The sequence below is a fragment of the Buceros rhinoceros genome, unplaced genomic scaffold (genome assembly GCF_000710305.1).
Source record: "Buceros rhinoceros silvestris isolate BGI_N320 unplaced genomic scaffold, ASM71030v1 scaffold2620, whole genome shotgun sequence".
Classification (NCBI taxonomy): Eukaryota; Metazoa; Chordata; class Aves; order Bucerotiformes; family Bucerotidae; genus Buceros; species Buceros rhinoceros.
In genome coordinates, this window is record NW_010388879.1 from 129,520 (window position 1) to 143,456 (window position 13,937).

At 45.2% G+C, this 13,937-nt stretch overlaps 1 protein-coding gene across 1 annotated transcript in view; it reads right to left on the bottom strand.

Moving 5' to 3' along the window:
* Positions 1-13,323, bottom strand: part of MSI2 (musashi RNA-binding protein 2) — a 129,796-nt gene extending 116,473 nt beyond the window's left edge. Inside the window, exon 1 of the mRNA XM_010131733.1 lies at positions 13,231-13,323. Coding sequence (XP_010130035.1) covers positions 13,231-13,323 — 93 coding nt within the window. The remainder of the gene's footprint in view (positions 1-13,230) is intronic.
* Positions 13,324-13,937: the final 614 nt, after the last annotated feature.

Sequence of the window (13,937 nt, forward strand, 5' to 3'; positions counted from 1 at the left end):
AGCACCTGACTGTCAACTTCAGAGCATAAATCTAACTGAAGACAACGGGGCGGGGGGGGGGCAGAGAGAAAGTAAGCAAAAAAGAAAATAATAAAAGCAATAATTGTTACTTCCAGAATTTTACAGCAGTTCTCTTTTCTTGACTGTTTTGAGAAAGTACAGAGGGAGAGGCGGAGAGTTCCAAACCGTCCAAAAATGGGAGAATTTGTGTTACGCTTAAACAAACCTCTGGTTCAAGTTGCCTTGAACTCAAGATCAGTATCTGCTCTGTATTATCAGACAACATCTGATTTTTGTTCCTTCTCTTTTGTGTTCCTTTTTAGAGGTTTATTTTTGAAAGAGGACTGTGTTAACAGGGCCTCTTCCATTTCAGGAAAAGTAAACAAAATCCTTCGCAGGGAGGATCAGGGATGAAGGAACAAAGCCAGCTAGACTAAACTGTAGGAAGGTGAATGTATTTGTCATCATTTGGTATCACAGCAGCACTATGACTTTGATCAAGGTCATGGCAAGGTGCTGCACACACACATGCTCGCTCTCCCTCAGAAAAGCCTGCAGTTACAGCAGCAACAGGAAAGCAACACAGTATTAGTCCCAGCTTTCAGGTGGGGACCCGAATGAGACCAAGATAACACAGCAAATGAGTGCCACGGCCACAAAGTGGAGTTCCTAAACTGTGGTCCCAGCACAGCCATAACTCCGCCTTTCCTCTCTGTGCTCCTCGACTCACCTGGCAGACCACACCAGCTCAAAACATCTTTCCTCGGTGTTAACGCACCTAAACTCAGCTAAACCCCTCTCCATCAGCAGTGCAGAGCCCTCAAAAACTTCTTTCTGGGGCAAAAAGTAACCAAGTCACCACAGAAGATCCGTCTGGTCTTGAGCAGTTTTAGCACTGTCCTGGGTTCAACATGGAAGAACCGGATGCTCCCATGTTTTCCAGCTTTCTTCTTCCCAGAGACCTGTGGTTCTCCCAGGCTTCCGGGAAGAAGGACTATGCCTCCGTGAATGAAGTCATAAAAGGGGGCGTGCGAGAAGTCTCGACGCCATTTTGCCATCTTGCTTCTCCCCCTCTCTGCTCTATCTGCCCTCCTCTCTATGTCGTCCGCGGCTCCTATCAGATATGCCGTGGAGGACTCCTGTAGCTTACGCCCTCGGACTGGAGAGACTGTTATCACAGAGAGAAAGACACGTCCAAGACCTGCTAGTGCCCTGAAGCAGTAAAAGACTCCTTCTGCAACATGGGTAGTACCTTCTCCATTTTCTGCCGATTCCTTTGCCCCCCTTCTCAAACCGCGACAAGCACTAATACCCAATGCAATGACAGCAACAGGCACAAAGGATTTGGTGGCATCTCTAGGACTTCTTGGGATAACATAGCTTTCTGACTGGGACAGCGAAAGGTGTGTGCTGCTGCTAAGACCAAGGTCCCTAAGACCAAGGAGTTTATGTGCTACTGACCAAGGCTAATTCTCTGGGTGCAGACATGCTCCTAAACACAAGAAATACTGGGGTGGACTCTTGGAACCAGAGTAGGAGAACCCCAGGAAAGTCCTCTCAGCAAGAGGACTGGCTCCTGGGTTTTGTCCAGAGTATTCAGGAATAGGAAATTAAACAGACAGGAGAGAGGTCAACAACTTCTCCAGGCTGGTGGAGACAGGAGGCAAGTGTCATAAATATTTAAGTTCCTGCTTATTAGGAAATACCTGGCAAATAATGTAGAGCCTGAAGGGGGTGTTAAAGAGAAGTATATTCAGTGGTACGGGCAAGTTAATGAGACGCTGGAACCATTATGTATGTATCATATATGGAAAACTAGGTGAGGCCCCTATGGGCCGTTATGTACTGCATGAAACTTTATGGGCACTGTAATGCATTATTTTTAACGACACCCTTGCCTACTTCAGGCCCTGGGAACCAAGAAGAGCTTGCCTAGCTTCCTGGTGGTGCTTTAGCAATGACACTTTGCTTGTTGCTAGTTTTCTGGGTTATTTTAATGAGAAATAATTGGGTTACTTTTTAAGATTCCACAAAGCCAATACTCACTGAACAAAAACTCTGAGAAAGTTGCTGCTGTGCTGCAGTGCTCTTCCCATCCTCTACCTTCCAGAGGGTTACCTCCTCAGTAAACTATTTATCTACAAATATGCCTGCAAAAACATTGGCACTTCTGCTAGTTCAAGTTTGCATTGTCATCATCTGTCTCTGGGGAGAGCCAGGCCACAGAAAGAACCAGCTGCAACATCACAGCGATTGCCCCTGCAGGAGATGTATATAATGAAAATTGAAAGCTGCAGGATGAACTTCTTACATACTTGTCCTTTTGGTTTATTCATCAGAAATAATTATCTGTGCTCACATTCACAGGAGCACATATTTTATGATGTACATTAAAATTTAATGGATTTTTAATAATACTGTAACTACAGCAGAAGCAGAAAAACAGACAGACATTAAACCATATGTGCCGTGTTGGTGGGTAAGTGGTGTTGAGCAAACATCAACACGTAACCGGTTTAGCATCAGCGCCGGGAAGCAGGAACTGTTACTTCCAGTATCTGAAAACTGCAGTGATCTCTAATCCTGAGTGTTTGCTTAAAAAACTCCCTCGGTAACAGAAAGTAGTGTATGCGTGAAGCGACCAAAGGCGGGTTTCTGTGTTTCAGGACCCTACAGGTGACACCCTCGGCCTTTGACAAATGCCCAAACTCCCCAACTCAGTTTCTCCACCCCTGCAATGGAAAGAAGCAGCACGAGTGTGCCCTGTGACAGCAGCACGGGAGCGTGCCCGAATTCTGATTTCCGCTGTGCCAATTAAAGAACTCCCAGTATTTTATGAAGCTATTGATGTCTATTCCTTAAGCACCAGCAGAAATTATTGCTCCAGCAGGAGAGACTGACACTAAACACTTTCCTCAGAAGCCACTCTGCAGCTAACGAGTCAGTGCAAAGCATCACCATGTCACCAATACTCAGGCTGACATCTATTTATAGACTAAGAAATTATATACGTGGTGTCCCCACCAACCGTGACACATCTTCATTCAGGCATGAGTCACCTATTCACAAGCATGTTTCCAAAAATAAATCCTATTTACCAGAATTAAATTCCACACGTTCAGGAGAAAATGTCTCCTTAAAAACACCACCACCACGACAGAAAACAGGCGTGTTCGAAAACCAAACAGCAGCAAACCAGCACCGAGGTCTGCAGCCTGCAGGCTCCATGCTTCATACCACCACGCTAAGGCTGGGTGTTTAAGACACAACGACGACGCTCGTACGTTGTACAAGCCCCTGCCAAGGTCACCATCCAAACGGAAGTATCCAGAACATTCCTGGCGACCGGCGCTTTGCAGAAGCAGTGAGTACATTGCAGTTATTAGAGAGAACAGAGCGAGCGCCAAGTAATCCCAGAAAACGCCGTGTTAAATAGAGGGTTCAAACCACAAAGCTGCTGATGGGGAATGTTAAAAGTGTCAGGGTGGCTGAAAGACGTCCGCCAGTGGGGAATGTCAAGTAGCGAGCTACTGTTCAGCGGATGCAATGAAAAACTGTAAGGGTACTTGGGAAATGGGACCAACATTACAGTTGTTGGTACAAATTATATCCAGAAAGCAAAGAAATAAACGGGTAAATAAATAAATAATGCAAAAATGGAACCAGTTCAAACTTCTTTTATAGTAATAGTCTCCAGTTGAGCATAATCACCAAAGCTATAGTGATAAGATTGCCAAAACTAGACAAACATCTGTGAGATGAATTCATCTCCGAGGGGAAGCCAACAGCTTGTTATCATTAAAGAGGCAATGCTCTCTCTGCGTTTGAACTGCAGGCCGCCTTGTTACTGCGTTTGCTGAGGCAATTGCACCAGATGTTGGCAGCTATCTTCAGATGTATGACAAGCACCTGCTGTTGGGGAAATTAAATGCTCGTCGGCCTCCTATCCTTCAGGGGAGGGTGGGCCGGGAGGGGAAGAAGGGGAGTGCTGACGGCTGACCCTCTGAAATAAACCTATTTATGCAAAGTGACAGTAAGTGCTGGTTTGCCAAGCAGGGAAACAGAGTGGAAATTCATTGGATCTCTTCCATTGCCCCCGGTGAAATCTGCTCCCACCCTCCCAGTCCTGACAATTAACATGGCACCATTCTGAACTTGCTAAACCACTCAGAGTAACAAAGTCAACAGAGGGACCTTCTCCCGAAAAGTCACCACTTGCACGGCAGCTTCCCCGGCAGGGGAGCATCGCCACAGCGGGGTCTGCTGCACACCCGCTCCTCCAGTAAACGCCACTAGAACAAGCCTACAGCCCGGCAGCACAGCCCCGAACACTCCGTAGTGCCATGCTCCAAGTGGAACCTTACACGTGCTTGTATTTGCTTGGCTTTAAAATTGATGCCCGGGAACAGGGTGCAAATGTCATCTTGCTTTCACTGCCAGCCGGTGGTACATGCACGCGCCTTACTGGATCATTTCGGACCGGCCTTTCTCAGCACTAGGAGCAGCAGTACAGGTCACCATGGGCACTGCAACTCATTCTAAATAAAGGCGACACATGGCAGCTGCTTCTCTGACAAACTTGGTAGCGTGTTCAACTCTCTGCGAAAACTGCAGAAGGTGAACTCCTTTCATAGAAGCAGTCATTTCTTCATGATATACCCAGTGCTGTTGTTTCTTGGAACTTCCGCTGCGATGGCGAAGAGGTGGATTCTGTGATATATTCTGGCAGCAGGACCCATCAGAGCCTGATCACTATTTCAACAATGTTTTGCCCTGGACAGTAAGTTGAAAACACCACCATAAATCCCTGTTCACCTCAACCCCCTCGGGAACGTCCCTGACAGAGGCGTTTGTTCAGTCTAAACTGGCCACATGCCTTTTAGGTATCCTTCAGATTAAGAGGCAGTTAATCCTCATTCTGCTTAGATTATCTTAATTGGCTCCTCATTTGAGCTACTTTGCCCTTGTCCCCGTTTCTGAAGTTGTATTTATAAATACATATACTGTACCACACAGAGTACAGCTACACACAGCTCCTGCTCAGGGCTGGCACATCCTACCCAGTGCTGGAGGGTTACTGATGGGACTGACAGTGGCCAACCTGCCATGCTCAGCTACTGCTCCACTTCTACCAGCCACATTTTTTGCCCAGAAAATAAAATGCTAAGTTCTCCTAAAAGAGATACACATGTGTAAGATGGACATCAGCTGGGTTTCATATTCTACCTCTGCAGAACTAGCGTGAGTTTAATTAAACTGGTTGTACTCGATACTGCACGTGTGAACAAAGCTTGGTTATTTCACCACTAGTACTGATGAAACTCATCTTGTTGATTTTTAGCACCCTGATGGAAAATCATGGAAATAAATAAAAAAGAGCAAGTACACAAACAAAACAAGACTGAGCAGGCTCTGCACGGAACCCTTCACTTTAAAAACAAGTTTTCCAGTTAGTTTTTAAAAACGCAGCAGCAGCTCAAAGACGACCGGAAGCAATGTTCTGGATGCAGGTTATCACTTGGACAGATGTCAGGACCCACATTTATAAATATCTTCCTGGAGAGTTCAGGAGGCTGCACTTCGAAACAAGTGCTAACGCAGAATCTGATGCAATTTTGTGGCATATATTGGAAACATCTATCAGAAAATTTTACCTGACTCCTACTGCCATGGTTTAACATCACTATCTTTTGCTCTTGGTGCAGCTTGCTGGGCCAGAGCTCATCTCGCAGCGGTCCTTCTGCCCAGCAGCCAGCCCAGCGGGCCCTGCTCTGCAGCAGGGGCTCCGAGCTGCTACCACAGCACAAACCAAACTGCTTCCTTCCAGAGAAGTCCCGCGTCTACAACCCCACTCATCCACACGGGGGCTGACCCCAAGAACACTCCTACATAAAAATGATACCAAACATTATTAACTAAATTTGTTCGGTATTTTATACAGCCTGTTATGTTTGTATCAAATAAAACTGGGGCTAAAAACCAAAATTTCCTTTCTTGGGGTCTCAGAAAAGACACAGGCCATTTTCATGGGTTTGGCTAAGTTGCAAAGCTGATGCAAAGACACCACAAACAAATATTCACAAGCATGACAGAGGAGGAAACACAAATATTTTCTCACAATTCTTTTCTACACGTCCATGATCAATTACTGATTCCATTTGGGCTCTTGGAATGATCCTGGGTCCCCAGTGGCGTATCACATTCTGCAAGCTCAGGATCAGCTTCCCTACTGTTAAAGTACATGACACAGAATATAGGGCATTCACCATAACTTAATGAAAAAAAAAAATTCAAAGGATATAGCAGAGTTGTCTTAAAATAAATGCATTTTAAACGAAGGACTCGGGCCTTGCCCCAATGGCTCCTAGGAGCTGGGATGCTTAAGCTGGACCCGTGGCAGAGCTGCACCACCAGCTCCGTGGCCACGGCCCAGCACGGACACCTGAACCAGCTCAGGTGCTGCCAGCACCAACTCAGCCCCAGCTCTTCAGTCTGCGTTGAGTCCACCCTGGCTGGCGAAGGCTGCGAGTGACAGGAGTGTTGGCATATCTACATTTCCCATGCCCTTCAGAGCTTACTAAGGAAGAAAGACAAGGAAATGTAAGGTGAGATAAAACAGCTTGCTCAAAGTCAGCCAGCAAGTGGAAAACAGGAGACAGATGCTCGGGGCCCCGACTCTCCACCACAATTACCTCATCTCACACGGGTTACTGTGCTACAGCACAAAAGCTTCCGTGGCATTCCACTTAACCAGCAGAAAAAAGGAAATAAAATTGTACTTCAAACTTCTGCTGAGCTCCGATAGTGCCTTCTTGCCCACAAATGCCGCTGTAACGTTTCCTCTTTTCATGAAATCCAGGTAGAAACCAACGTCTAATTTGTAACAAAACCACTTCCACGAAGCGTGTGTCTTATTACAGACCACCTAAAAACTGACTTCCTGTGAACAACTTTCAATGACAGAATGAAAACACTGACTGCCGCCTGAGCAACGATCGAGTTTTCTCAATTTGTTAAAAAAAAAGCACGTGTGGGAGGGAGAAGAAATAAAAAGTGCTTTAGGTCATGAGGGACCTCAACATCCCAGATCCTTTTGTCACATGCCAAAGCAAAAATTTAAAGGAACATTCATCATCCTTTGGAATATCATGAACATAACATTCAATCGAGGGAATCCAGAAATACTGGAACTTTAAAGCACAAGCAAAGGGCACAGGCAGCAGCATGAACCAGGCTGATGGTTGTTCCACACTACTGTAAAAGAAAAGCCCCTGCGAATTGTGGGGTTTGCTGTCCAAAACTTAGCAGAAGCTGCAAACAACGGTGTATTTGTTATTGCTCATTCTGTTTGAAGAAGGTGCAATGAATCAAATGAAGCAACTTCTCCCAAGGTGCACCCAGGTAACTTAGAAAGAGCATCGTGAGCTATGAGCTCTTTCACACCAGAACCAGAGCTCGGAATTGCCTTGGCAGGGAACAGCGAGGTTTGCAGCAGCTAAAAAAAAATGTCAACACATTCTCTTTTACCGCCTATTCGAAATGTTTCGAGAACTCCAGCTATTACCGACTGGAATGTAAATAAGAGCCCAAATCTGTCCCTTCATTTCATAAAGTGTAACGAACTCACAAATATTGAATCTGGACATACAGTGCCGGAGAGTATGAAAGGCTAACAACTTGTCAAACCAAAAAATGACTTTTCTGCAAAGCAAATACATTAAGAATAGACCATCCGTGTATCCTATTGACCACTAAAATTTGCGTATCAATGGCCCACAGATGTAACAATACAACTCAAACTGTATGCCAAGTCTAAATTAACTAAGCTTTCACTTTCACACAAGCAAAATTCCTCGCACCTCCCGACTCTGGCCTTAGCCCCAGCTCTACACGGGCTTCTAAATCCCCCAAAATTAACCCATGGGGAGAAAACCACCTTTTCTCATGCTAACAACATTATTGTAAAAACATCTTCAGAGGCCATACTCAAGGTCTCAGGGAAAAGTAAACCACTGGAGTGTTTAATACTACAACGGCGCATTAACTCGTTCACACCCAGGCAGCCTCGCCAAACAAGGAGGAGTTTTGTCTCGTGTTTTCTTGATTTATATTTTCACAGCTGTCAGAGAGGAAAGCTTGTAGGAAGCGAGTTATGTAAACCGCCCGATCCGGCCCGAGTCCTCGGTGTGGATCCCGCCTCCTTCCCTCTGCCCACCCCAGCACGCTCGCACACAGAAAGCAGAGGGACTTCCCTGCAAAAGATGCTTTCTTCAGAGGTTAAACTGGTCATCATTTGCCCTGCTGTCTGTGTTACTATACGTGACATGGCACAACCAAAGATGGAAATTCTTATTCCCCCGTTTTGCTGTCCGCATCCTCACTGCTTTCAGCTCTATGCTCCTGCAGGGCAGCACTAGGGCTCTGCTCAGGTGTGCCTGGGGCAAAGGGTCGGCTTTGAGAAGTCTTGGCTACAGAAGGAAGAGATGGGACAATCACAAGCTTTCAAAAGCTCAACAGTTAAACAGAAAAAATTTCCATCAGAAGCTAGATGATATTATTCCACTGCTCTGTTTTGTGCCTCACAGGAAGTAACAAGTGACTGTACAAAACATTTCAGATCCAGAGAGGTAATTCAGAAATCCTGTCTTATTCCAAAATTTCCAAATCTTAAAAGCCTTTCTTGAGGAAACAGCATATTCCAAGTGAAGTCTAAAACACGCCTCCATTTTTTTCTGAGGAACCTCATAGCAAGCCAGAACAGAAAACAAAATTAATGCATACCAGTCTGTTCCAATTCCATCTGAAAATTTAAAATAAAAAGCAAATGCCATAGACCCCCTCCCCAAAAGTTATTTTAGGACTGCTGTGAAAGAAAAAAAAGTGGAGCCAATACTCCTGCTTCAAGATTTTTAGAGGCAAAACAGCTGGGGCCACCAACACCCGCACTGCTTTTCTGGCAGTTTGAAATAACAATGTGTAAAAATACTGTTTGTCCACAAAACTGTTTCACACATTTCCTTCAAAAATCGCTTTTCTTTTGCAAAAAAGTCTTAATTTAAATGTATTCTTTCCCACACAAGAAAATATGGTTCTTCTACAAGAACGGTCATGTATGGGCTGATCTAATAGCTCAAGACAACTGAAACGTACCTTTAACATAATTCCGTTCCCACTGTGCTGGAAGGACACAGTAGCCTTTTCATTCAAAGGATTGTTCCCACCAAGACTGATTACAGTATTTCAGTAATAAGATTTTTACTCAGAATTCTGTTTCGATAATTGGGCCAAAAAGGGTACCTGGAGCCCAACCATTAACGTACCAATTAATGACCGCACGCAATCAGTCGGACTCGTATGCTCGTCGGGTGGTGCCGCCAACCCCCACCTCGAGCCTGGCTTGCACCCCACCAGGCAGCCCCAGGGCCAAGGGGTGGGCTAGCAGCTGGGGCAGCGAAAGGGTTAAAATCTCATGTCAAACAGCAAGTCCTGGCTCCAGACCAGAAGGGACATGGGAACCGGGGCAGCTGAGTTATAAAGGCCTTATTGTAGCAGCCCACTGGATTGGAAATGACTTGTAGGCCTAATGAAACAAAACTTTGGCAGTAAAACAGAATGAAAGGAATGAGACAATAAAAGAGAGGAACAAAGGGAGCAGAGTTGTTTCAGCTTAGGAAAATAAGCTCACTTTGTTGTTGGGAAAAGCCAAAGCCGATTAGGATAAACCAATGACTAGGCATAAGTCTTCCAAACTAATTACACAGTTCGCCATGTGAAGTATAATTGCAAGTCGCGAAATAAGGACTACGCTATTTCACAGGAGCTCTGCAAAGGGAGCGTTACCTAGCGAGCACGAACCCTGAGAAGTCCCTCATCACCAGTCGCTTGCTGCTTAGAAGGTGCAGAACATGCACGTCCTGAGAGAAGGGCCATTCATTAGCGCTCGGGGGCTTTCTTCTGCTGGTCACCATCCTCCGGGTAAGGCTTTCAGAAGCTGTTGGGTTTTCTCAGTTTTTAAAAGACCCCAGAAGCCTTAAACACTCCAACACGTCCTGTTGTCGGACAGCACTGTTCTGCTTACGCTTTCACAAGGTCACAGAACAGGCAGAGCCACAGCCCTGCTGTCAGCTCAGGGCAGCACTTACGGCCGCTCCAGAGGGGAGGGATGCGGGGAGGAAAGCGCAGCCTCGCCACACTTCCCTTTGAATCCCCTCACTTCTAACACTTTCTCATTTAAATTCTTTTAAAACTTGGCCTTAAGAGCCAGCTTTTCACACGTCAGCACAAGGGCAAAGCTGCAGACCCTGGGTGGGTTAACTGGCCAGTGAATTTATTTTGTTTGCGAGAGCGTTTGAAACATCTTTGACTGAAATAATAAAGGATCCCAGAAACGACTGCATTAGACTATCAGGATTAGGTAGTAAGACAATGGCTTTTTCTTTTTCTTCTGATTGTAAACAGTTATGGCTTAGTTTAGAGGGGTTTTTCCTGGCTCAGCCTCCTCACATCCTCCTGTTGATTCTGCTCCCTGAAACCACTTGAATGAGAAGCCCCAACCCCAAACTCTCACCCAGATACCACTCCCACCATCAGAAATTTCACTGCCAAACTCGTCATCACCGGGGTCACCATTACCATGTGTTCTAGTGCGCTAATGGGCAGGCACTTCCACCGGCGTAGTCAGGGAAGTGGGTTTATTAAAGCAGCCTTCTTTTTACTGGAGAAAAAGGTTCTGGCATTTACTTTCCAAAAAGCTGCCGCTTCAAACTCAACACTTCAGGCCCTTTTCTGACAACTCCAGTTAAATGAGCGAGTCCGCCTGGCCCCAAAGCTGGTAGTTATTCTAACCACATCGTGTATGTTGAGAGCTACCTCCAGTTACCAAAACAACCTCCCCTGGCTGCAAAGCTCCTCTCTGCAGCAAGTACAAACAGGATTTCAAGAATCACAACAGTAGGTAAGCAATTTTTTCCACACCAATAAATAAGCTCAGTATTTCAAAGAGCAAGTCACCTGAGATGCTCTTATCAAATATGGGCAGCTCCTCTACGCGTTAATTATGTAATGCAATTTTCTTTATTTTAAGAAAGCGCTAAGCAAAAGCGAACCTTGCCCATCGATCGCGATGCGTTGTTTGCATTGTAATGGCTTACCTGGAGAGCGAGGCTTGTGTGCTAAGCAGCACACAGCCGTATCGCCAGTCCCTGCCACAAAGAGCCTGCAATCTGAGCAAGCGAGGCAAGGAGAGGTGGGGAAGCGGAATGGAGACCGACTCAGCTCCTACAAGGTCCCACAGGGACAATCCCAGATTGTTATACCTGAATGCCGTGTCCCACCTACTGCAATTATTAACAAGTCTTCTGTCTTAGCTGGACCACAAGTCCCCATTTCCTTAATGGGGTCCTTAACTAGCTCTGCATCTTCCCACAGCCAGAGCCTCGGTGAGGATCACCCCACAAACCAAACCATCTCAGCGGAGAAACGGCAAGACGCCTGCACACAAGGTCAAGTCATGGTGACACAACCAAAACGCCTCCAAAACCCTGCCAACTTCACCAAACCCATCTTCTTCTGACGAGCTGGAAGAGAGAAGCTTGAAATAAGGGTGCAACTGGAAAAGATCACCTGGTACGGCAGGGACCAAGCCCTGGGAGCCCCAGTCCTACAGGAGCGGAGCTCTAATGACTGGGCACGCAGCCTCAGCAGGACAGACCCTGGCTCTGCTGCCGGAGAAATGGGTTTCAGCCCGGACTGCAACTCATGTAATTATTTTCAGCACCTTAATTTTTCAGCCTCCAACTTAAGAGGCTTGAGAACATAACTGATTTTCCAAAAGCACTGCCTTTGGAAAGCCAGAGCTCTTTTAAGCCATCTCAAGAAAGGCAGAGCACAAAGGCAGAACCGAAGCGTCCTGAATCACTAGTCACTACTGAAAAACGCAGCCTAGCTGTCTGCATTCTCGGGGACTGTAAAATTGCAAGCATGAAACTACCAGATGGTGAAATTAAAAAGACTATATTAAGGCAGCATCCAGACAATATGCAAAGCACTTATACTGAAACTATTATTAACTTCAAAAATACAGGTTAGAGGAGTTCTGCAATTAGAAGTAACTACAGAAGAAACATCCAAAAGCTCATGTAATCCTTTAATAAAAGGCTCAGCAGGCTGCAAACATCCTGCCAGAATCGAAGATTATTATTGAAAATCAAATGAATGGTTTGCAAAACAACCATCAATCCAGAGCAGGAACAATTTCTAAACTCCCCTCCTCAGCCCTCAACAATATACTGTCTGGCTGAGGCTTTTCAGGGCAGATAAAAGAAACAAACGAGCTACAAGGAAGAGGAGTTGCTTTGCTTTGGGCTATTCTGCTGTGTCCTCATGCAACCACACATCTAAATCACCAGCTGATACACTCTAGAAGACAGGAATCAAGCTGTATGGAGCCCGACAGTGGGCTCCACCCATGGAAGGTGGCTCCACAAACTGTTCTCAGAGCAGACAGCTATGCCAGCTCTTCACGCAACCTCGGACTCCTGACCAAGCATCCAGAAGCCTTGGGGATCCGGGATGCTCCACGGAAGTCAGTGGCACTAATCTCCAGCCAGAGCCTGGGCTGTGGGGTTTGAGCTGTTCCATCACAGAGAAGTGTATTCTGGCACGGCTCAGATTTCCTGCTGTGCGTGAACATGTTTTGGGCTTTTTTAACGATGTCAGGAATCTAGATATATTATGACAAGATCTTGCATAAGGATTTTTTTAATAAGAAATTCAATGGATATTCTAGTGACTCCCACATTACTCTTGTTATTCACGTGGTTCTTTCAGGTATTTTCACGACTTAATGAGCTCTCTCAAATACAGCTATCTGCTCCTTTTGCCACTGGAATCAGGGTAAACAGAAGGCTGATTTTATGGAGAAGACAACTGTGTAATCATTCAGCTAAGGATCAAATTATCCCTGAACATACACAGATTCAGCTCCCAATGATTCTTTCTTCTTTAATGAAAGTAAACAAATGTTGGCAATGTTGTACACACACACACGAAACAAGCAGAAAAGGAATTCCAGAGGCTTTGAGAAATTACACTGAAAGGCAAAAATGGTGGCCCTCCTTCGAGCACAGGACTCATTGCATTTTTGTTTCTCAAGGCACACTTCAAAAAGAAAGGAAAAAAAAAAGAAGGAAGAATTCGAAATATGTAGTGCTCACTTGGGCAGGAACTTACCTTGCCAAACTGTTCAAAGTATTGCTTTACGTCTTCCACTACTGTATTAGCCGATAATCCACCTACAAATATTTTCTTTGTTCTTGTGACCATCTGTAAGAAATTACAAGACAAGCACACGGTTTAACCAGATTATTCCAAACAATATGTGGAAAAAAGAAATATTCTTCAGATGCCATCCCTAACCCAGTTAATGAGAATATTTCTTTACTAAAGCAATTCAGATTCTATCTGATTAGATACTTTTTTTCCTTCTCTTGTTTTGTTTTTATTTGAGAAACGGCTGAGTAAAGACACTCAATAACAACTCTAGCCCCCGGATATTTTTTTTTAATAAATGATTTTTATTGTGCTTCTCAATGCAAATATAAGTGAAAAAGGAGTCCAAGTGTCGTATCCTCAGAGCTACTGCCTCAAAAGACGTGCCATTCCCCCTCTTCTTCCCCAGAGACAGAGAGCGTGCTCTTTGGCAGACAAAAGGTAATTACATCAAATTGAAGAGCTGTTATTAAGTTTCTGTGGGTCAGTTTAAAAGGAACTTGTATAGTTACTTTAGAAATAATTAAATGACAAAAGACAGCAAGAGCTACCCATGCAGCTGTCCTCTAGCTGCCACAAACCACTCATGGCACCACCGTCCATCAAGGCTAGATCAGACCCTTCAGAAACCCCTCTGTGCTTCTCAAGGCCCCACCTGAGCTCCCAGC